Raw genomic sequence first — 24262 nt, 5'->3', positions numbered from 1 at the left:
TAAAAAAGCGAGCCCAAGCCAACCTGTGGCATACTGATGAAGGTGACTGGATCCTACATGGCCAGCTGCACAGTTTGGGTCCTGGACCTGGCAGTTTAAGAAGCGTGCATATGTGTGTCAGAGAAGAGAGTGGAGGAGAAGGGATTGTGGCATGGCCATCCCCCATGGGAGGTATGGGAGGCACTTTCTCTCTATATCCCTCTCCAGCAAGTGCACACACCCACTAGCAAATTAAAAAAAAAAAAAAAAAAAAAAGCAAACTGAGGCTAGCCCATGAAATGGTGGTTAAAGCTGCTGGGTCCCCTGTGGCAAGCAATGGGACCCTATGTGGTCCTGAACATGGCAACTTGAAAACCATGCTGGGTGCTGGGAGTGGTGTGTCAGCATGCCCCCAAATCCTGAAAGAATGGACAAATGGAGAAAGAATCACAGTGTAACTTGTGTTTTCTCACATTCTCCTTCTCTCTCTCCCTCTCTTTCTTCCTCCCTCCCTCCTTTTCTCTCTCTCTGGCTGTACATATGCCCTCTGGCAAAATTAAAAAAAAAAAAAGTAAGCTGGAAAAACATATTTAGACTTGATACCTAATAGCCCAAACTCTGTGGCATCTCAAGGACACAAGTCGCCCTCCAAGATGGAAGCCCTATATCCAGCTGCAGATTTGGATCCCTAGGTAGGTTTGAGGACATGCTGGGGATGCACAAGGGCAAGTGTGCAGGTGCCCAGGATCCTGAGGAGCTGGAGGGCATGAAAAAGGGGTTCAAGTTAAGACAGGATCCTGTCAAAGCTTGCTCTCATTAAAAAAAAAAAAAAAAAGACTTGAGCTTGGCCATGAGTAGACCTTAAACAGGGGGAAAGAGAAAGAGCTTCCTTGTGGTTCAGATAGTACCTGTAGTAAAGATTTTTATGGCTTGTTGGAAGCAGCAAAGGGAACTGTAGGAGCTATTCTATAATTGATGAAGACATTAGCCAGAACTTAGAATTCGCAAGTGATACCTTTGTTTTTTTTAATTCCTCATCTCTGTTTCTTATGCAAAAAAGGGAGAGGGACATTATTAAAAGGAAGAATGTGGTAGCTTACACCATAGAAAAGAGCTAAACAAACCTCTCAAAGGACAGAAACCAGAGGATTTCTGGAGACCTGAGCAAGAGGAACTTGGGTTTCTAGCTGTATTTCACTGTGTCTTGTTTTCCCCCAATGTGATAGCTCCGTTTTTAGTCCATTTTCTTAACCTAGTGGAGTATGTGATCTGGGCCAGTTTCCTGCTCACATCCTCACAGCTTCCTGATGCCTCACTTCAGAGAGTCTCAGGGAAGGCCTCTGATTGGTCAAGGGTCAGCTTGTTATTAGAAGAGGGAAACTAGTGCTGAACGGACAAAAACAAGGTGTCAAATAATTGGACGACTGAATGACAAATGTAATATCGGTCTAAGAACAGATTATCAGCAGACTAGAAAACTAGTCTTGGATGTTTAATTTATAAGGAGATCTTTTGGGACCAGCAGGTGGCGTGGTGGTTAAGGTGCTGGACACTCCCACAAAGGTGCTGGACACTCCCACATCGCCGACGGTGCTTTCTCACTTTCCCTCTCTCTCTCTCTCTGTATCTCTCTCTGATCAAATTAAAATAAATGAGTGAATAAATAAAATTAAATAAATAATTTTTTTAAAAAAAAGAAAAAAAAGAATAAGGAGATCTTTTAAAAGTTTATGGAAAATGTGTATTGTGAAAAAACTATGAAATTGATTTCAAATATTTCTTGTACCAAAAATAAATTTATATTCTACTTCCATTTTTCCACAGTTTTTTGACATCCCCTTATATCCATGGTAACTATTACCTTATTGGTAGAACTTGGTGCCCCTTTCTTTCTTTTTTTTTTAGAGACTCTTTTGCTATAGGCTCGTGTGTTCCCAGAGGAGACAGAAAGCAAGAAATCTCCCACCAGGGAATATGGCCACACCACAATCCCTTCTCCTTTATTCTCTCAGGATTTGGGGCATGCACACATATACACCCGACATGAGTTTTAAGCCACTGGGTCTGGGACTCAAACTGCAGTTGACCACGTGGGAGTCCAGTGCATTAACCAGTACTCCACCTGCTCGTCCCTTCCACCTCCCTTTCTAAGTATAGTTTTTCCCATTGTGCATTCACTAATCTGTTTCTCCCATTTGCATTATTATTCTTCCCGGGCAAGGGCTGACAAGCTTTTTCTGTAAAGGGATGAACAGTAATATTTTAGACTTTGCAGACCATACGGTCTCTGTTTCTCTACTCACCTCTGCCTTCGCAGGGCAAAGTAACCATAGACAATACATAAACAAGTCCACATGTGTCCCAGTGAAAACTTTGTGGACCCTAAAACTTGGTTTCATGTAATTTTCACATGTCATGATGTAGTTTCCTTTTTTTTGATTTTTCCCCCATTCATTTACAAAGAGAAAAGCCACATTTAAGCTCAAGACTGTACCGAATGGACTGTGGACTGTGCGTTTCTCATGAACTCTCATGTGCTGTCTTAGTCGTTCTCATGTCTGTTTGAGGCAACTGCCTCTCTCCTGGCCTCTCCTGGTCTTTCTCTCATTCTTCCTTTCCACCTATTCTTGTTTTTTGTTTTTGTTTTTGTTTTTTCCTTTATCACAGCCCAGCTACCAACAATGCTGGATGTAAAATGTGATCTAAGTGAACTTTTAAGTATATGTATTACTAAACAAAGTTTTGGTTTTTTTATAATATAAAAATCAGGTAAGTCCAAGATTTGTTTATATACGCTAAAAAGAAAAAAGTTGCTTAATTTTGCTTGCATTTTCTACTTACTTTTTTTGATTAAAAAATATTCCCATGGAGCAACTCATTTTCCTTGACCCCTCCCTTTTTGGAAGCTCTGTTTTTCCTTCTTTTAATAAACTCCCCACTTTGCTACATCTAATCTCCTGTGTGTACGACTCTAATTCTTCCTTAGCATGGGGCAAAAACCTGTGTTTTACTGCGAGAGTAAGCCTGATTACCCCTGTGTCCCTGTGTTCCTGCATCATATTTTGGTGCATTGACTGGGAAACATCTAGACTTCCCTTTTCGTGTCAGAAAGACCCTCTATATGCCCCCCCCCAAAAAAAAAAAGTTCCCATGAAATTAACTATGACAGAAGCTTGTACGGTAGGAAATTAGCTCCTACTATATTTTCTTCCCTTCCTTCCTTCCTCTTTTTTAAATTTTTAAAAATTTGCTATAGGGTACATGTGCTTGCCAGAGAGAGAGAGAGAGAGAGAGAGAAAGATGGAGAGGAGAAGGAAAGAGAGAAAGCATGATCACATTACAATCCCTTCTCCATTTCTTCATCCTGTCAGGATTTTGGACACACACACACACACAATGAATTGAATATGTTTCTTAAGTCCCCAGGGCAGGGATTCATACCACACAGTTGGCCATATGGCCATATAGAATCTGGCTTCCTTAACCAATAGGCCATGGGACTGGCCCTTCAATTACAATACTTTCTTATCCGAGATTTCTCTTAGCATTGAGTGTTTCTTATATATTAAACATGATGTCTTCTTGTCTGAACTAAAATATTTAGGGAGAAGTAAATTAATCTTAGAAGACAGAGATAACCAGGAATGATGGTGACTGGTGCCAGGCATGGCTTTTGTTAGTCATCCCCACCCTCTGTAGATCTCACACTGAACCTCTCTGTTGTCACCACAGTGGTATGTGCCACATGGTACCTTGTGCATTGAAGGCACAAGGCAAATCTCTGTTGAGTTTGTAAGTGAAACCCGTATGGAGATGCTTTTTTGTAGATTATAGGCCTTTCGAGAGAAGATACTGTGAAAAATTATACCTGTCACCACAGTACTCCAAAGTCATATTTAAAGTTTGAAGGAGATAACTTAAAAAAAAAAAAAAAAAGGAAATTGAAGAAAGAAGTTTAAAGGGCAAGCTTAAATATAAAATTAACGCTACCAAGGGCCATCGATGGAAATGTCTTCCCTATCTCTAAGGTCTACCCTACTCTGTTAAAGTTATAAACTGTGAACACAGCTTTCCATGTAGATACAAGAGATTGTTATTATTACCAAGTTTATGTCTATTCATATTTATTTTAATATACATTTACAGGCATTTCAGTTTTCTTATATGATAAAAAATGTGTGAAGAGAATCTGATGCTTTATTTTTTAGAATAAAAGAGGCAAAATGTTCACTCTCTTCTGAAAGGTTATGATTCAGTTAGAAAATATTTTAGGAAGCACACTCAATAGGTGTCTTCACTTAAATCTTTTTGATGATGGTATTATTTTTATTTCAGTACTAAATTTTTTAAAAAGTTTTTAACATGTTATATTAAGAGCTGATAATGTGACAGCTCTTTCATGGCATATTTCTTCTAAAATGAAATATGAATTTTCAGATACAACCTTAGGCTATAGTAAAGATGAATTTGTTAATTCATCTTAAATTTTTTCTGTGGGTTAATTTTTAGTCATGAAAAGGGATAAAATTAACTGAACTCTAGGAAAAGTTGAGTCTGAGAAAGGGAACTGGGGAAGATATTTTATTAATAATGTACTATTAGCATGCAGTACTTAAACGCAAAACTCATTTCATTACACTAGAGATGTCTTTTTATTAAGATGTTCTCTGAAAGGGTCAGTATTTCTAAGTATTTATGACTGGGAGTTAAACCAGCATAAAACAAAAGAAAAGCCAACTGAGGAAATATGCAGAAATTTGTGCTCAATTTTGGCTGAACTCAAATGGGAGCTATTCTTTGATTAACATCTTTAACTAACGCTAGCCCAACTGCGGCCACATTAGAAGTCAGACATTCTCTCTCATATTCTCAGTCAAAAAAAAAGACAAGAATATAGGAGAGGAATCAGAGAGTTATACTGCTGGAAAATAAGCAAGAAGTCAGATCTCTTGCTAATGTAATACTGACAGCTTTTGCCAGAGAAGATGGAATGGACTGTGGGAGAATTTTGTTATCATTTAGCAGTAAGTTTAGGTGACACCCAGTGGAGCCAGTGTTGGCCAGGAAATCATAAATAGAGTAATAATAGAAGCAGTTTCTTTTCAGTTTTTCTCATTGACGCAGAAAAATAGTTTCAGGATGGCTTTATCTTCACTCTGTTTAGCCACTTAGGTTTCTCTTGGGAAGTGAAGCAAGGGGATATTTGCTACCGAATCTCTCCAAAGTAAATAGCACAGGAGAGTTTTTGCAGGTTTGGGATGATTTATTCCAAGCCTGGTGTTCTCTCTGTCCATACAGCTACCTGTCTTTGGATCATGAGTACCCATCCTATCAATGGGTGCAAAATTTGGTGTAACAATAGCTTAGCCTAGAACAATTAAAGAAAGAAGTGTAGAAAATGTAGACATATATATGCTAGCCATTCAGTGTCTTCTCATAGAGCATTTGGGTTATCATACACTGCTATGAAAACACTTACCACTGTATACTGATGTGTGCATTTGCTACTTTATACTGATGTGTGCATGTGTGCATTCCTGAAAGGGTCAGGCCATTAGTTATTCTGTAGTACGCCCCATTACCTTACCCTGTATCTATTTTGTATTAGTCTAGGAGAGTTGTCTGTACACGTTTGTGTTTGTTTTTGTTTTGTTTTGTTTTGTTTTGTTTTTGTCATAGGATGCATGTGCTAGCTAGAGAGAAAGAGAGAAGACAGTGAGAGGGAATGTGAAAAATCACCTCCCAGGAGAGATGGCCATACCACAATCCCTTCTCCTTCATTCTCCTCCTGGGGTTTTGGGCACGCACACACACAAACACACACACACACACACCTGGCGTGTCAAGCCACCAGGTCCAAGACTCGAACTGCAGTTGGTCAGGTGCGAGTCCAGAACCTTAACAACTGCACCACCTGCTGGCCCTGCCAGTGTAAATGTTTTAGGACATTTCATTTTATCAAATGGGAGAAGTGATAAGGGTTTTATGAGGTAGAAACTGAACCGAGCCTATTCTTCTTGCAAAGGTAAGTAGAAACTTCTAGGGATTACAGTCTTTTAGTGGGAGGAAGATGCACAAGGTCTGCTTCTATAATAGTTACAGATAATGACAGAAGATCAACAGAGCCCTAAGAACTGGGAATCTCTGAGGATTTTAACAATGCATTATTTCCATGAAATAGGTGTGTAGTTTATATTAGATTCCCAAAAAGATAATGATCACACTCACTTCCATTGTGCTTACTCAGTTAAGCTTCAAACACTATTGAGGCATGAAGAGACTAAGTAACTTGTCCAAAGTCACAAAAAAAGAAAACCAGTGTTTTAAAGGACTGACACAGTAAAGATGAAGGGGAAGGACTTGCAATGGGGCTACCATTCAACTTTATGAATGCTAGCCTTAGAAATGGACTTCTTGTTTAAATAATAGTTTATAACATGAGGAAACTTCAAAAAGTTTGTGGAAAATGAAATTCAAGTACTAGTCAATTTTGGTGCAGAACAATTTTGAAATCCATTCATAGTTTTTCCTCCTAGGCATTTTCTATGAACTTTTTGAAGGCCCTCATATTTATAGTGCAACAGGGCTCTGTTGTGATGTTTCTAGTTCTTTCTTTCCAAAATAGTTCTTTTTAAAACTGACATAAAGCTATTAATGTGAAACTCATTTAATATTGGTATTTTACCAAAGAAGAATGTTTATGGTATGTAATAAACAAACAAAACAAGACAAAAAAAATAAAATAAAATGAGTTGAAAGTACGTTTTTTTCCCCCTCTAACACACATCTATGTGTCATTTTGAAATGATTTATTCATATAAGCATGATAATGGATAATGAGAATGCAATAATAGGAAAAAAAATCCCTGTTTTCAAGGAACTTAGTATTTCAGGAGGCAGTACTCATGCTGACAAATACAATGTGATATATTAAATGCTGAAACAAAGTTATATGTGTGATGAAATGAGTGTGGAGGGCAGGAGCCTAATCTGGTCTGGAATCTGAGGGCAACCTTCCAGAGGAGATGGCCACTTACTGCCTCTGGGGTGTTCTTCCATTGTGCTTACTCAGTTAAGCTTCAAACACTATTGAGGCATAAAGAAACTAAGTAACTTGTCCAAAGTCACACAGCTAGTAGGGAACGGTGTGGATTTGAACCCATGACATTTGACTCAAAAGAGTCTACATGTCAGCCATCCTATTACCAGTTTTTATGCTTCAGGTAACAGTACTGTAAACACCAGTGCATCACATAATAAAACTTAGAGGTAGGGAGCAGAAGTGGGAAAGACAGTGGGAGAAGCTCAACTTCCAGCTTTTGGAGCTAAATGTTTCCTGAATTCAGATTCATGTTCATTACCTTTATAAGGCTCAGTCTCCCCAACAGTTCCTTCTCCACGCTCTCACCCTGTCGAAAAGAACTCCTCACATGTATGTGGTGGTAGGTACGGGGGTGGAGGGGTTCTAAATTTCCACATATTCACCTTATATTGTATCTAGTTATGTTTTCACTCAACTGTCCAGATACTCACTTTATCCTTTTAATCATTTATTCACTCATTAGTTTACTCAATTTATTCTGAAATTATACTCTATTTCCAGTAGTACATATGGAAGCCTCCTCAAAAGGGAGAAGTCACACATTCAATTCTGAAAAACCAAGGTAGAAATATTCCTTGTCTTAGTTTTACCCCAGAGGCTTTCTCTAGTCATTTAATTTGCAAAATAAGTAAAAGTTACAAAAATAATGCTGGAGAAAAGAAGAAAACAAAGTTTCAGTTTCCTCCTAATCTCTGTGACAAAAACAATGTCTGCAGGTATTCTGTGATTTTCCAGCTACTTATTAGGCATTCATGACAAAGAAGGTTCTTCGCACACTTGGAGTCATGGTGTTTGCATTCTGCTCTTCCCTTGTTCATTGGAACCTGGCGTTCAACGAGGCTCAGTGCTCCTTCAGGCCACTGGTATCCACTTAGTGGCTCTCAAGTCCCACCTGCTCTCAGGTAGTGAGTGACTTAGGAACTGGGAAAAGTACTGCTTATAATTTGTTCCTATGCAGTCCCTCCTGACCTCGTGTTATAATACTATTTAAAAGTTTTCTTTACTGGAACAAATGTATTCCATTTGGATTATGTCATGAGTTTCATCTGGAATAATAAGACTTTCAATAGCATTTGTATGTCACCTCTTTTTACGTGACTTGTCTGGTGGCACTGAGAATACTGCCTCACTGAAAATGAATCCACTCTCAGTCAATAATAGGGTGGCTAATGTTCACTTTTCTTGGGGAAACTGAAATGTGCCTCTTTTATCCTATTATACTGATCCACCAGCGTCAGGTTATCTGATTTTCTAGCTTCTCATTTTCTTCTGTATCTTAATGCTATTATTAACAAGAATTCTGTTGCTAATGGTTTTGGAAGATAATATGTGTGCTTTTAGCCACTACCTGTATTTTCATGGTTTGTCTGATTTAGCTGGACTTTGATATTTGTTCCAAATGCTGCTTTGTTGCAGATCAAATGTGAGGAGCCTAATGTCCCTCTAGATTTATTTTCAATGTCCTAAATTTTGCTAAAAGAAATGAGGTTAATATTTTAACCATATTAGTCACTAGAGAAAAAAAATACCTTTAAGTGTATAGTCTATATTCTTCATCACGGATGTATCTATAGACGCTTGTATATATAAACATCAATATATGTATGCATATGCATATTTTATGCATATATATCTATAAACATAGATATATATACATAGAGACTTAACATTTTTATGTCAAAGTTCTATGAATATCTGTGTACATTTTTCGTGGCTAGATTTTTTTCTGAAGTGTGACTTTTTTTTTCTAAGTACACAAAAATCATATTTTAAAGAGAATTATATCAATATGCTCTACCAGTTTCTTAGTCCATCATTGTTTTTATATCCATTTGTACACACTTCGTGTTTTAGAAGTAATTTTTACATCTATTTTGTCAAACAGAATGCAATAGAATGTTTGTGGAATATGTAAACTGGTACTACTATTTATTTATAAATTAACATCTATAAATATCTATTGTTTTGAAGAATGCACTTTAGTTAGTATTAGGTACAAAATCTTCTCTTTATTTTGAAGATATTTTTGGTATAGGACACGTGTGCTAGCTGGAGAGATAGATAGAAAGCAAGAAATCATCCCTACCCCTAGGGGGATGGCCATGGTGCAGTCCCTTCTGTATTCCCCCCTCAGGATTTTGGTCATGCCTGCAGACCGTGTTTTAGGCTACCAGGTCGAGGACTTGAACTGTGGTCGACTACATGGGAGTCAGGTCGTAACCATTATACCATCTGCTGGCCCCACAAAACCTTTTTTTGGTTCTGGGATGAACCAGGCCACTTTCAGAACTCTTGAGATTTCATCCATTTTTTTGTTTTTGTTGATTTAAATTTGCTAAGGGGCATCTACACTGGCCAGAGAGACTTGGAGAGAGAGAGAGAGAGAGAGAGAAAACACCTCTCATGGGGTGTGGTCACAGTCTCTTCTCTCCTATCTCTCCTCCTTTTCAGGATTTTGGGCATGCTCACACACATGCCCAGCATTTCCCAAGTGCCACGTCCAGTACTCGAACTGCATTGTCAGCGATGTGAGATCCAGATACCTTCACCACCCCACCACTGGCTGGCTCTTACTCACTTTGTTTTTAACCAGTTTCTTTACCTACTTTGCATAAGAGATTGTGTGGGGTTCTGAGATATTATGGTGAATATTGGATGTAATCTCTGGCCTCATGTATATAATTTTATATTTCTGAGGAATGTGTCTAAAGAATTTCAATTGTTCTTCAAGGTTTTTTCTGACAGTGGTTCCTTTTTGCTCAGAGTAATTATGTAGACTACACTCTTAGAAACTTCCCACAGAATGACAGCCACAGTGGTGCAAGCTGGAGGGTGCTGCTGCCCAGTGGCTGGGCCTGTGGCCACCTATGATCCTCACTGGCTGGGAGGCTGGGTGGCTGGGTGACTGGGTTGGGAAGGATCATGACCCAGCAAGATCCTTTCAAGAATATCTACTCCTCTTTCCCCTTCTCTCTTACCTCCCTCATGCTCACTCTTGCATGCACTCTCTCATAAAAGGAAGGGCAGAAGGAGGGAATGAAAGGAGGGAAGACAGGTGTTCTATATAGCTTCTAGAAATAAATAACTCACAAATTTCTTGACCATGGTAAAATGGAATTTTGTTTTGTTTTAAAAGTCATTGGTGTTTTAGATAATAGCACCTTCGTGACTGACTTTAAGACCAAAATCCAGTTGCTTTTGAGGATATTTCATAAAGAATTGATATATCAGGAAATCGATGTTCAGTGGTCAAAACTGAGAAATATTAAGTTTAAAGTTTTTACTAAAGTGGTAAATAGACGTATTATAGAAATAAAAAGACTTGGGACCAGTAGTTAGCGTAATGCTATGTCACTGGACTCCCATGTTGTTGACTGCGGTCCACGTCCCAGACCTGGTGGCTTAAAACTCACTCTGGGCACATGTGCGTGCGTGCCCAAGATTTCGAGAGGAGAATGGAGGAGAAGGGATTGCAGCGTGGCCATCCCCCGTAGGGGGTGATTTCTCACTTTCTGTCTCTTTGTCTCTCTCTGACTGTCTGGCAAGCGCACACGTCCTATAACAAAAACCTGTTTAAAAAAAAAGACTATAATACACTAATTTGCATTGTGAAACACATGAAGAAGGCTTAAGTATGTAGTATTTCCCAAGCTTATTTGATCACAGACCTGTTTTCAAATGATTAACAGTTTGAGTGCCATTTATTTATTTATTTATTTATTTATTTATTTATTTATTTATTTATTTTTTAGAGAGATTTTTGCTATAGGGTATGTGTGCTTGGCAGAGAGACAGAGAAAGAGACAGAGAGCAAGAAATAACCCCCCAGGGAGGATGGCCACACCAAATCCATTCTCTATTCTCTCAGGGTCTTGGGCATGCATGCACATGTGCCTGGTGTGAAGCCCCACCCCCAAATTATTTATTCATTTAATTACATTTGTTATTATCATTATTTTTTAAGTTCAGAGAGACAGAGAGATAAAGGGAAAGCAAGAAACCAAGCCGCCAGGTCCAGGACTCAAACCACAGTCGGCCATGTGGGAATCCAGCGTCCTTAACTACCATGCCCTTTCTAGCCCCTGCTGTGAGTCTTAAGCCACTGGTCCTGAGTTGAACTGTGGTCAACCACGTGGGAGTCCAGCAATGTAACCATTACACCATCGGCTGGTTGCAAGAAATGCCTTTTACGAGGGATAAACGTTAGTTCCTGAATGCAGCATAAAGTACCTTTTGGGGTCAGCAGGTGGCAGCCGCTGAGCTCCCACATGGCCAACCACAGGGTCAAGTCCTGGACCCAGTGGCTTGAAAATCACTCCAGGCGCATGTATGTGTGCATGCCCAGATTCCCAAACGGAAACTGGAGAAGGAATTGAGGTGTGGCCACTGCCTCTTGTGGGGGGTGATTTCTCTTTTTACCTCTCTCTGTCTTTTTCCAGTAAGCCCACATGCCCTATGGCAAAAAACCCAAAATAAATAAATAACTTTCATCATAACTGTATCATGAACAAAAATTTAAATCGTGGGAACCAGCAGTTAGCGTAATGGCTATGTTGCTGGACTCCCACGTAGTCGACCGCGGTTCGTGTCCCGGACCCGGTGGCTTAAAACTCACGCCGGGCGCGTGTGCGTGCGTGCCCAAGATCCCGAGAGGAGAATGGAGGAGAAGGGATTGCGGCGTGACCATCCCCCCTGGGGGGTGATTTCTCGCTTTCTGTCTCTATGTCTCTCTCTGTCTGTCTGGCGAGCGCACGCGCCCTACAGTGAAAATCTCTCAAAAAAAAATTTAAATCGTGTTCTAAATATTCTAAATAATAGCAAAGTGGAGAACTTTTTATTTCATTTTTTAAAGTTTTAAGTAAAATTATATAGAAGGACAAAAAATACTCAACTGTTTAGTTATTTACACGGACTTACTCATTGCTAGTTGAGAGTAAATTAAAGTCTTGCTCTAAAATAGAGCTTTAATTTTTTTCTTTATACTATTCTTAGACTTTAGGAGAAATGTACAATTCCTATGACTCATTGAATTCATTCTATAACAAAGCACAGTCAATTTTTCCGATATTTTACAGCAGTAGTTGGTGGCAGACCAGAACAGTCGCCTGTGTATAAGCACGTCCGTCTGAGCAGGACAGTTCTACAGTCATTTTAAAGAAGGAATAAAGGAAGGAAGGAGGAAAGGAAAAGGAGGAAAAAAAGGAGGGAGACCAGCAGGCTAGATTGGTTTAGGTGGGAAGAAGACATGGATTGATTTTATCCAGATAAAGTTCTCTGGAAAGGTGACTTGGAGGAGAGGAGCAAACAGAAATAATATTGAAAGAAGAGGAAAAGCCTAATTTAGTGAAGGAGAACATAGAGGGAATTTTTGCAGGAATAAGACCTTTCCTAGTCTGGTTAACAGTGAAGAGTCTAAGGGAGAGAAAAATAGATATGCTTAGGCAGATAGAAATCATCAGCTAAGATATGATGATTAGGACACTAGTCTTGTGAAATACTGTGGGGAAAATAAATAAGTTTGGGAAATGCTTTTCCATCCTTTGTGTTTAATTTTACTTTAATTGGCCTTTCACAAAATGAATTTATCACAGAATTATTTTTCCCATAAATTAAGAACTCATACAGTATCCCTTGGGAGAGCACTGAGCTAACGGAGATAGGAAATAAGGACAACTAATTAATAGGTCTCTACCATAATCATTGCTTCTTTGTGATAAAAATGATTAAATTGATGATATATATATATATAATTCTGTCCTCTTTTATTATTAAGTTATAAAGATTAACAGAATTAAAATGGATTTACCTTTCAATATTGCTATAGTTTTAGAATATGAGGTTCTTCTAAATTCAGTTCATAAAGGTAAGATCTCTTCATGTAGCATGCTTAGACCTTACCTAATTTTAAACAGGCAGTACTCTTAGGTTATAGTGTTTCAACCCAAAGATTTTTCTTGGATGCTTCTCTGCTGTTTATAAACATTCACAATACTTCTGCTTGAGAACTGAGCCGAATAAAGGCTTCTTAACTATGCTTAATTTCTAGTCAAAGTATTGTGTGCCATTTTCTAATAATGAGTTAGAAAGGATTTTTAAAGTCTTTGAGAAATTGCTTGATAAATTTTTTCAAATTTATTTTTTTTATTTAGGTTTGTTTTTTGTTTTTGTCTTCGTTTTTGTTTTTGGACACTGCACATATGCTAGCCTGAGAGAGAGAGAGAGGAGATAGGGAAAATGAGAAATCACACAGGGGGTTGGCCACACTGCAATCCCTTTTCCTCCATTCTCTTCTCTTCTGGGATTTTGGACATGCACGCACACATGTCTGGTGTGATTTTCAAGCCTCCCAACCCCACTCCCCATCTGGGCTGTAACAGAGGTCATCCATGTGGGAATCCAGCATCTTAACCAGCATGCCACCTGCTGTCCTTGCTTTTTAAACATTTTAGGTCCAAAAGAAGCATTCAGATTTTGAAGGTTAAACTAGTCCTTCATATAAAGCAAAGCTTAAAAGAAAACAAACAGCAAATGAGAATCAAGCAATGACAAAATAGAACATGATATATTCATTATCCTTTCATTTTGGGGGTATATTTTTCTGGCAAAACCTCATTTGTATATGTGCTTATACATATGTATATGTGCAATAGAAGCTTATAGTCTCTGGTATGCCCACAGAGGAATGTAGATGTAAAAAGGGCTGTTTAGAGAGAGATTTTAGTACATATGGAGCTAATGTCAGCCCAGATGAAATAGAGTGTTGGAGGTATTTGTAGATTTTTTTTAAAAAAAAAGCTTTTCTTTTTAAAAAAATTTAAACTTTTTAAGAACAGGACTAGATCCCATGGTTCAAATTGGTAGGCAGCTCTTTCTCAAATTACTTGCAAAGATATCATGACATTGTTGGTACTTATTGAAAGGCCATATCATATAGCTACAAGTTTGATGCCCACATTTTAAAGTTTCGCTTTAGTGAAATGGATTACCCATAAAATTACTACATTTGTGAAACCTTTCTTTTAAATCCATGTGACAAAAGTAATCTTTTCATGTGGAATCACCAGACCCTGAACAACCACGAGACCCTACACTGAATAGAACTCTCGCACTCTTAGTATTTTCTCTCCAAAGGCACTTTATCTTTACTTTGCCTACAAAGTAAAAAATTTACAGGTTTTTCCAGTTTATAATCAAGCCTCATCAATCTTACAAGAAGTGTCTTGAGGATTAATTGTTAATGTATATTTGAAAAAGTGGCACTAATAAGAAAGGTCCTTTTTAAATACGTTCATTATTATTATTATTATTAATTTGACAAGAGAAGGAGAAAGAGTGAGAGAGAAAGTGAGAGAGCAAGCCACCAGATCTGAGACTCGAACTCTGGTTGGCCATATGGGAGTACAACACCTTAACCACCATGCCACCCGCTGGCCCTAGGATGATTCTTTAAATCCTTGAAAGTTTGATCAAGCATGCCATTTGGTGATAGCAATCTAAAAATGAAAGCTGCAAATTGAAGTTGTTTAGGAATATGTAATACATGAATCATTCTCCATGCTCTTAGAGTATGAGGTGTTTTTCTATCATATTAAAATGGCAGTTGACTTGATTAGTACCATAACTATAAGAGGAAATATAAATAAATCTTTCTTTATTCTAAATTTTGTTGTTCTCGTGCAAGCAATAGATAACACAGTAATTTAGACAGAAGTTATTTTTAAACACCATTTTATGAATTATGTGGTCTAGATCCAACAGCTAAGTTAATTTGCTTCTTAACCATATAGGAGCAATATATAAGGTCTTGAAGAGTTAAATCCTTTATGTAAGTCTTTTTTCTCTTATATTTTTATTTTAACTTTAGGCTTATAAAAAGGTTGCTGGAACATGACAAAGATCCCCAAATTTCCTTCATATCCAAATCCCATAAGTGTTAATATTTTGCAACAATTCTGCTTTTGTTTTCTCACTGTCTTTCTCTTTCTTCTCAAAACATTTTTTTCTGAACCAGGAATAGGTTGCAGATAATTACCTATGTACTTCAGTGTATATTTCTAAAACAAGGGGATTCTCTTTCATAACTGTGGTTCAGTTATCTAAATCAGGAAATTAGCAATCATGCAATAATAGCATGACTACTCAGGTTTCACCAAATTACTCCAATAGCAAAATAAAATAAAATGATGATCATGTGTTGATTTCAATTGGCATGTCCCCTTCAGATGTGAACCTTTCCCAGTTTTCATGTTTCCTGATGTGACACTTTGAAAAGTACAAAAGCTAATTTGTGGAGTGTCCCCTAATTTGGATTTGTCTGATTTTCCTTATGATTAGGTTCAAGTCATACCAGGCTGTAAAAAAAAGATACGTGATTTTGTAACATCAAATCAAATTCCTGTTTATAACTTTGAGAATCAATCTAAGTATTCAAACAGAGTATTCATCTTTAGTTTCCCAGAAGAAAAGACTTCCTTAGGAGACTTTATATGTATTTTTTAATGAACATACTTGGTTTAATTATGGGGGATCTTGTTAGTTTTGATGATTTATGGAATCATGTGTATCATTTTTGTATTTACTGAGAAAACAAAGAAAATGTACAACAGTATTGATCTTCTCTTCTCACAGTTACTCCTGAATGTCCACAGAAAGGAAGAAACTCTCTCCGTTTAGAAGAACTCCAGTTCTTATCACAGCTCATAAACTCTTTTTTAAAGCTGGAAAAAAATGTTCAAGAACAGCTTGATGAACTGTTTTTATCACTCAACATACCCAGGGATACTTCGGGTAATATGCTCCTTTGTTTAAATGTATAAATTTGTAATTTCTCTTTTTTTTTTTCTTTCTGCCACTTTGAGTCTAAACCACCTTAAAAAAAAAAAAGACATGAAGTAATTATTTTAAAAAATTTTCAGTATAATGCACACCACGGATTTCATTTTTATCTTTGTGATTAGCAAAGTTCTTCATTTTAACTGATAAAGCATCATAGGTCAGTCAATTCTGATAATCCTTTTTGGCTAAAATTAAATTTTTTTTTCAAAGAAATACAACCTGTTGTATGGAAAAAATAAGTAAACTGGCTAATCTAATATCTCATCTTCTGCTACTAACAGCCAGATAATCTTGAACAAAATACTCAGTCTTCTTAAACCTGAATTTTCTCATCTTCAAAATATTGATGTGTGAATAAATTAATTTTGTCTTTGTCTTCTTTCAGGACTAGATGATTCAGATTCCAATACATGACTGTGAGAATTAAATGACTTAGTTCAAATAAAACACTTAAAAGAACATCTAGCATATCATAAACAATAAGTGTGAGTTGTTAAAATAGTAATTATAATTAGATATGTTCTTTTAAGCTTGGTTAGTTTTAACAAAATGCCTTTGAAGAAAGCTATGCCTTATGTATGAACACAATGTTTCTAACATTAAAGGTAGAATCAGAGACGTACTGGTTAAGGTTTGTTCTCTGCTGTTATATCTATGTAAAGATTCTATCATTTTCAGAAGGAATCATACAAGTTTCCATTTGTATAATACCATATAGCATTCTAAGAATAACTGTATATAGTGGCCGCACCACAAAACAAAGTGAGTTCCGCAAGTATTAATAAATAATCTGAATATTTCAACCTATAAACCCAATTTCTTAGTAAAAATTACATTTAGTTCATTCAGTTTGTTTACTTTTGTGTTTAAAATTTTACTTTGCCAGTATAAATAATGTCAGAAAAATTATAGGGCCAGATTTTGTTTTATACGAACCAATTTCTTGGCCTTTTATGTTTCAGGATAAGGTTAGGTAGAACTATTAAATTATAAAGTTAATGACATAGCTTACTTTTCCAAATCTGGAAATAACCCAAAGAAAAACTGAAGTGGATTATAGATTCTGAAGCTGACAAGTTACTTAGTTCAAATAAAACACTTAAAAGAACATCTAGCATATCATAAACAATAAGTGTGAGTTGTTAAAATAGTAATTATAATTAGATATGTTCTTTTAAGCTTGGTTAGTTTTAACAAAATGCCTTTGAAGAAAGCTATGCCTTATGTATGAACACAATGTTTCTAACATTAAAGGTAGAATCAGAGACGTACTGGTTAAGGTTTGTTCTCTGCTGTTATATCTATGTAAAGATTCTATCATTTTCAGAAGGAATCATACAAGTTTCCATTTGTATAATACCATATAGCATTCTAAGAATAACTGTATATAGTGGCCGCACCACAAAACAAAGTGAGTTCCGCAAGTATTAATAAATAATCTGAATATTTCAACCTATAAACCCAATTTCTTAGTAAAAATTACATTTAGTTCATTCAGTTTGTTTACTTTTGTGTTTAAAATTTTACTTTGCCAGTATAAATAATGTCAGAAAAATTATAGGGCCAGATTTTGTTTTATACGAACCAATTTCTTGGCCTTTTATGTTTCAGGATAAGGTTAGGTAGAACTATTAAATTATAAAGTTAATGACATAGCTTACTTTTCCAAATCTGGAAATAACCCAAAGAAAAACTGAAGTGGATTATAGATTCTGAAGCTGACAAGTTAAAAAAAAAAAAAAAAAACCAAGGAGGAAATAATAAAGATATATAAGACAGAAAATGTGAATTGATGAAAGATAGAATAAAAAATAGTTTTAATAATTATGATATAATGTGCATCCTAAAAGAATCTTCTAGATGGAGTGGTCTGGTCCATCAGAGATTTAAATAGAGAAATGCAACACCTAATGATGGATTGACACATTGGTTCTTGAGCAGTGGACATTACATTTGGTGTTGGTACTCATCCATCATGCCTGACTAATATTTGGCATTTCTCATCTACATCTCTAGTAGATCTTTTCTGAGGTGTGAATAAATAAAACAGAATGATCTCCAAAATGTCTAGACTCCTACCATTTGGGATCATCTTGTATTGGTACTAGGTCTGTCCAATTGGGGAATTAAGTCAATGCTGAAAATCTTATTCTTCTTAAAGGCAGCATAAATCCAAAATTAGACTTTTATTAGAATAGTATTATGAAGATATAAAACTGAAATGGCCAAGAATTGAAGCATGGATTTGATATGTAGATTTCAGGGGGAAAAAAAGGAGTAAAACAAAAGCTAGAATACCTCCATTAGGTGAAGATCAAGTAATGTGGAGACTTGCAAAAACCATATATTTGAGATCACTATTTATCATTCTTGAATAAAATCAACAGAGCAATACATAAGTAAGCCACAATATTCTGTCTTACTCCAAAATTATTGTCATGTAAGCACTATGGCAGATAAAAGCAACTTCAGTATCATTTTAATAATAGGCTACTACAGAAACATATTTGTGGGTTATTGAATACAGTATGTAGAAGGGATTTTGAACAGCAGGTATTAAAAATGTCTGATTAGCAGAACATCCCCTTGTGATATATGTATTCTTCGTCATTGAAATTCATATTTTTTGGTAACAAAGCCAAGATTGACTTAATCTGACACAACTTTATGTAAATGGATTCTTTAAAAAATGATCTTGAGCGAAATTGTCAAGAAAAATCTTAAATGTTTTATTTAATGCATCCAAGTTAATCAATTCTTATCAAAAGCATTAGTTTTTTAAATCAGGAAGCAAAATATTCCTTGAAACAGATGGTGAAAGAAACCAAATGTATCTTAACTACTGGGTATTCCTGATAGTTAAAGTTTTGCTCAGAAATCGTATGTGGTACAGAATGGGGGATGAAGCAGGTCATTTGATTTCCTGTATATTTATTTTGATTGGAGCATATTTTGCTAATAAAAATCTTGGAAAGAGTTGCGTACTATGTCTATGTAACCCAAACAAACTGATGAAAGTTAAGAGTTTTTTTTTTTTTTTCTCTACTGTCCAGATGTTTTTTAAAATATCCAGGTGCTTGACATCACATAGAGAAAATGTAAAGATTAATTAAATATTTTGCTTTTACTTTGATGTTTACTATTATATTGTAGACTTGGCCAGACTGGCAGTTCTTTTAGTAATGTGAATATAGACAAAAGATTTTGAAAAGACACAAGAAGTATTTTCTGAGGAAGAAAAAAATTTAGACATGTTTATTTGGTTTTGTTTGGTCATAATTTGATGGTTTTTTATTTTCATCCTTTCGGAAAATGATAGGACATTGATTGTTACGGTGCCTTACTGTATTTCTTTTAGGTGATGATATCTTATGGAGTGGCTTTAGGTTTGATTTATGGGCATTTCTAAAGCTCCTTCAGAATAAAGTTGTTCTTTGGGCAGTTCCTCAATTTTTCCAAAGGTGGCATCTGAGATTTATCTAAACCAGGAGGCTTCTTGGCCCTCATTTTTCTTTAGCCCCTGCAATGACAAAGAGCAATGGCTGCTTCAATTGAATGTAAGAAGAACACGTAGGGTTTGTCTCAGAAGAATCAAAGATTTCAGATCTTCTGAAAGATTGTTTGTACTCTTAGGGGGTCTTAAGAGGGGTCAAATGGCTTCTAAGAGTTCCTTAGCTAGATGGTTAAGGGATTGTATTAGGGAGGCGTATGTAGTTAAGGTAAAGAGGCTCCTAGGGTTTGTAAAGCTCATTACACTAGGACTTTAGCTGTTTCTTGGGCAGAGAGGTCGAAAGCTTCCACATTGGAAATTTGCAAGGTGGCCACCTGGGCTTCTCTTCATACTTTTTTCATGGTATTATCTCTTGGATGTAGTCTCTTCTACAGATTTCGCTTTTGGTGGGAGGTTGCTTGTGAGCCAGAAAAGAACAGGGAAGAAAAGAAAGACCTGTAGTTCCCACTTAGAGCTGCCAACAAGGCCAGTTGCTTTGTAGAACACACAATGGGAATTATGAAGACCAATTTGGGTGTGAAAGTGGATGTCACAAGGAAGTACTGTCAACCTCTACTCTCTATGAAAGAAAGCGGCAGTGTGGAAACTAACCTGAAGTGTAAAATGAACCACGGAGAACTCTGTGGGAGAAGCTGTTGAGCAGTTGGGATTCTTGTGACCCTCTGTACTCTTCTGAGCTTCTTAATGTAGGCATGCCTTTAAAGAAACCAGTGTTGATACCATAGAGATATCTGTATTTTAGAGCAGTGAGCCAAAAATGGGCTACCATCTCTAGACAATGATAATTAAGTGTATCAAATTTTTAATATATTTTTAAAGATATGAACTAATTCTTCAAATGTTCACAGAGCTCATATACTTATGTATGCCAAGTTTTGAAATCAACCATTTTGAATTCCAAGCAATTTTTTAAATGCTCCAATTTGTTAAAACTTCAAGTTATCTATTAGTTTGGATTCATTGTTACAAATCCTGCCTAAAAATGATTCCTTTGGCTTCTCTGTATAGGATTAAGTTTTTTTAAAAAGTCTTTACATTTTTGGGGAAAAGATTATATTTTAAAGATTATCATAATTACTTGATAATTCATTTTCCATCTTACAACAGAATTGCTCACCAGCAAGAAAAATCTTGGAAAGCTTATCTTTTTTTCTTACTCATCTTGAAAAATAGGCAGATGGTTTATATAAACATCTGAGCATATTACTTTGAGTGAATAAACACAGCGTATTTGGGAATGAAATGATAAATACAGGATAATTAACTTTTTTCCTGAGTCTTAAACTATAGCTACACAATGGCAGATAGTGACTTCCAGAAACAAATCTGCAAAGCTTATATTTCAAACTAATGTTATTTTTCCAGGGTAACTACCCTTTAAATTAGCTATTTTTTTAAGCTCTCTGTAGAACAGTAAGGTGACAATAAGAACCCCAATGTTGTTTCTTCATGTCATTATTAACTTGATAATTTTTACTTCTTTAGAATTTTTTTCAAATAATACTATATGCATAAGTAAAACTTTTGAGCAATTCAGAAGAGTGTACTGTGAAATTAAGTCTTTTTCCACTTCACTTGTGTAGTTCCCCTTTCCAGAGGCAATGACTTCCATTTGCATATTAAAATAATACAAAATCTTGTCAACTCTGCTGATGTTCTTTTTTTATTAACAATTCAGAGAATGTAGAAACACCTCAATCTTTCTAAGAGCTAATTTTCCATTGTCACATGCATCATAATTTAAGTAGCTATTCATTAATGGTCATTTAATTTTTTTGTTGTTGTCGTTGCTTCATTTGCCTTTGCAAATAATGATATCGCAAATGTCCTTGAGCTATATCTGATTTGTGCCCAACTATATCTAGAGGGTAAAATTTCTGAAATAGAATTGGCAAATAAGATGTTAGGGTCATAAAGAGCATGAACAGATAGCCACAGACTAAAAAATAATTTGCAAAACATTTGTATGCTAAAGGACTTGTATCCAAAATATACAAAGAACTCTTAAAATTCAACAAGAAAACAACCCAGTTTAAAAATGCATGAAAGATCAGAACAGACACTTCACCAAAGAGGATATACAGATGGCAAATAAGCATATGAAAAGATGCTCAAAATCATGTCATTAGAGAAATGCAAATTAAAACTAGATGCTACTACACACCTATCAGAATGGCCAAAATCCAAAACACTGACATCAAATTCTGGCAGGAATGTGGAGCAACAAGAACTCTCATTCATTGCTGTCAGGAATGCAAAATGGTACAGCATCTTTCGAAGACAGTTTGGCAGTATCTTACAAAGCTAAAATAGTCTGACCATATGATCTAGCAATTGTACTCCTAGGTATTTACCCAAATGAGCTGAAAACGTACGTCCACACAAAAACCTGCACGTGAATGTTTACAGCAACTTTCTTCAAAACTGGGAAGCAACTAGCTGTTCTTCAGTAGGTGAATAGATTAAACAGATTGTGGTATGACAATACAATGGACTATTATTCATCCATTAAGAAGAACTGAGATATCAACCATGAAGATACATGGAGGGTCCTTAAATGTATATTGCTATGAGAAAGAAGCCAATCTGAAAAGGTTTTGTACTTTGATTCCAACTATAGGACATTATGAAAAAGGCAAACTCTAGAGACAGTAAAAAGATAAATGGTTGGCAGGGGGAGAGAGGAGAAGAGGATGCAAAGGTGGTATGGAGGGGATTTTCGAGAAATGAACTATTCGTGTGATACAGTAATGGTGGATACATGACATAAAGCATTTGGCAAAACCCGAAGAATTGCACAACACAGAATAGCCCTCACGTAAACTATGAGCTTCAGTTAATGTTTCAATATTTGTTCATCAATAACAACAAATGTACCACATCATTGCTGATGTGAACAATGGGGAAAGTAAGAGCAGAGAAGTATACATTCTCTGGAAATCTACTTTCTGCTCAATTTTTCTGTAAGCCTAGAACTTATCTAAAAAATAAAGTCTTAATTTTTAAAAAATAGACATTTCAAGAAGGATTGCCAAGTCACTTTGTCATATCTATTTTGACTAACAGTATTTTTGTTGTGCAGAATTATTTTATAGCTTCTACATTTTATGTCCTGAAAAGTCTTCTCTACACAGATCTTTTGAAAAAATCTTTCACATTTTATTTTAATTGGCTCGTAGTTTCATTTTTTTTTAAATTTAAAAATCTGTGATTAATCTAGATTTTATTTCAGGATAGAATTAACCCTTACTTATAACACCATTTCCTTAAGACATTATAAAATACCAACCATACAAAAAGCCATTTTAGATTACATAGTACAAAACTATTTGGGTCTAAAACCTTTTCTGTATTGTGATGTGTCTTGAGAAATGGAACAGGTTCTTAAACTACAGTTCATGGGCCCATGGGATTTATGAATGAACTTTACAAGAAGGCCTTGGAATCTTCCAAAAGTGTGTGTGTGTGTTTCCGTGTAAGCACAAGCACACGTGCCTGTTATCCAGCCATATTGTGCATTTTTGTATAGCGTTTTGTCACTTTAATCCAGTTTTCAGAAATGTTCACAAATCCCAAGAATCACTAGAGTCAAGGGAAACTTTTCCTCAGAATAAAGTCTGATAAAATTTTCCAAGAGGATAGTATATTGCCTACCAAATGGAATAATTACTTTTAGTGCACTTTATGTATAAAAATATTAAAACTAATTTTATCAGAACAAAATTATTTAATTTCTGTGAATTGTATTCCTTTGAAACTATTCACAATTGAGTTCATAGAACCACATTTAAGGAAATACATGGACACACACACACACCTCTGGGGGATGACTTTATTGATTAGAATCACGACCAATAAAATCAATAAGATTTTAACATTATTCGTATTTAATCAAATTATCATTAATGTAACCTTAATAGGAAAAGTGGACACGAATTCTTTTTGGAATATTTATCCCTGAAAGCTCCTTAATTGTAAAAAATGAAATCTGAGAAAATATTTTCAATTTTAGAAATGAGGGATTATTTCATATCTGTTCCGGGTTTGTGTTTTTCAGATGATTCACTGACGTGCTTATTCAGAGTGTCATCTTTCCTGATATGCTGATGTTTGTCTTTGTATTTTTATTCTTCCTTCTGTCAAGAACAAAAGTGTTAACATGCTAAAAAACATCACAAGTTTTTATTTCTTAATTGTAGTTTCAGATTTACATGTAGTCTCTGTATGTCTTTGTGGGGTACATTGTTTTTTTTTTTTTATAAAAGCATGTATATAATGTATAATAATCAAATCAAGGACATAAATATATAGAACATTTTCAACATTTGACATTACATTATGTTCTGTACCTTTATCATTTGTTCTTTTTGCCTTCCCCCCCTTTGGAAGTACATATTGAATCATCAACAACATTTTTACTCTGTTGTAGAGCACCATTCCATAAATTGTTCCACTCTTTTATATGCATTTTTGTGTCTGTAATCATTTTCTCCCAAACCCCTTCCCCAATCCTCCTATGCACCTTCTAGTATTTACACTTACTCTCTCTACTTTCATGTTGCTGAGTTTTTAGCTTCCAGTAAAGAGAGAGGGTTCTCAGTGTATTTGAGTGGGAATCCACAGTGTTTGTCTTTCATAGCCTTAGTTCACTGATTTTATCTTCCAGATTCACCATTTTTTTTATCAGATGACAGATGATTGTTCTTTTTAGCTTAGTAGTATTCCCTTGCACTAAACGCTTGCTTGCTTGCTTGCTTGCTTGCTTTCTTTCTTTCTTTCTTTCTTCCTTCCTTCCTTCCTTCCTTCCTTCCTTCCTTCCTTCCTTCCTTCCTCCC

General features: G+C 35.9%; 1 protein-coding gene across 1 annotated transcript in view; it reads left to right on the top strand.

Annotated features, from left to right (window-relative positions):
- Positions 1-24262, top strand: part of KIAA0825 (KIAA0825 ortholog) — a 494795-nt gene that overhangs the window by 130009 nt on the left and 340524 nt on the right. The window contains exon 6 of the mRNA XM_014593286.2: positions 15710-15868. Within this exon, the coding sequence (XP_014448772.1) occupies positions 15710-15868 (159 nt within the window). The remainder of the gene's footprint in view (positions 1-15709; positions 15869-24262) is intronic.

The sequence above is a fragment of the Tupaia chinensis genome, unplaced genomic scaffold (assembly GCF_000334495.1).
Source record: "Tupaia chinensis unplaced genomic scaffold, TupChi_1.0 Scaffold140095_1, whole genome shotgun sequence".
Lineage (NCBI taxonomy): Eukaryota > Metazoa > Chordata > Mammalia > Scandentia > Tupaiidae > Tupaia > Tupaia belangeri.
This window is presented reverse-complemented; position numbering and strand designations above follow the sequence as displayed.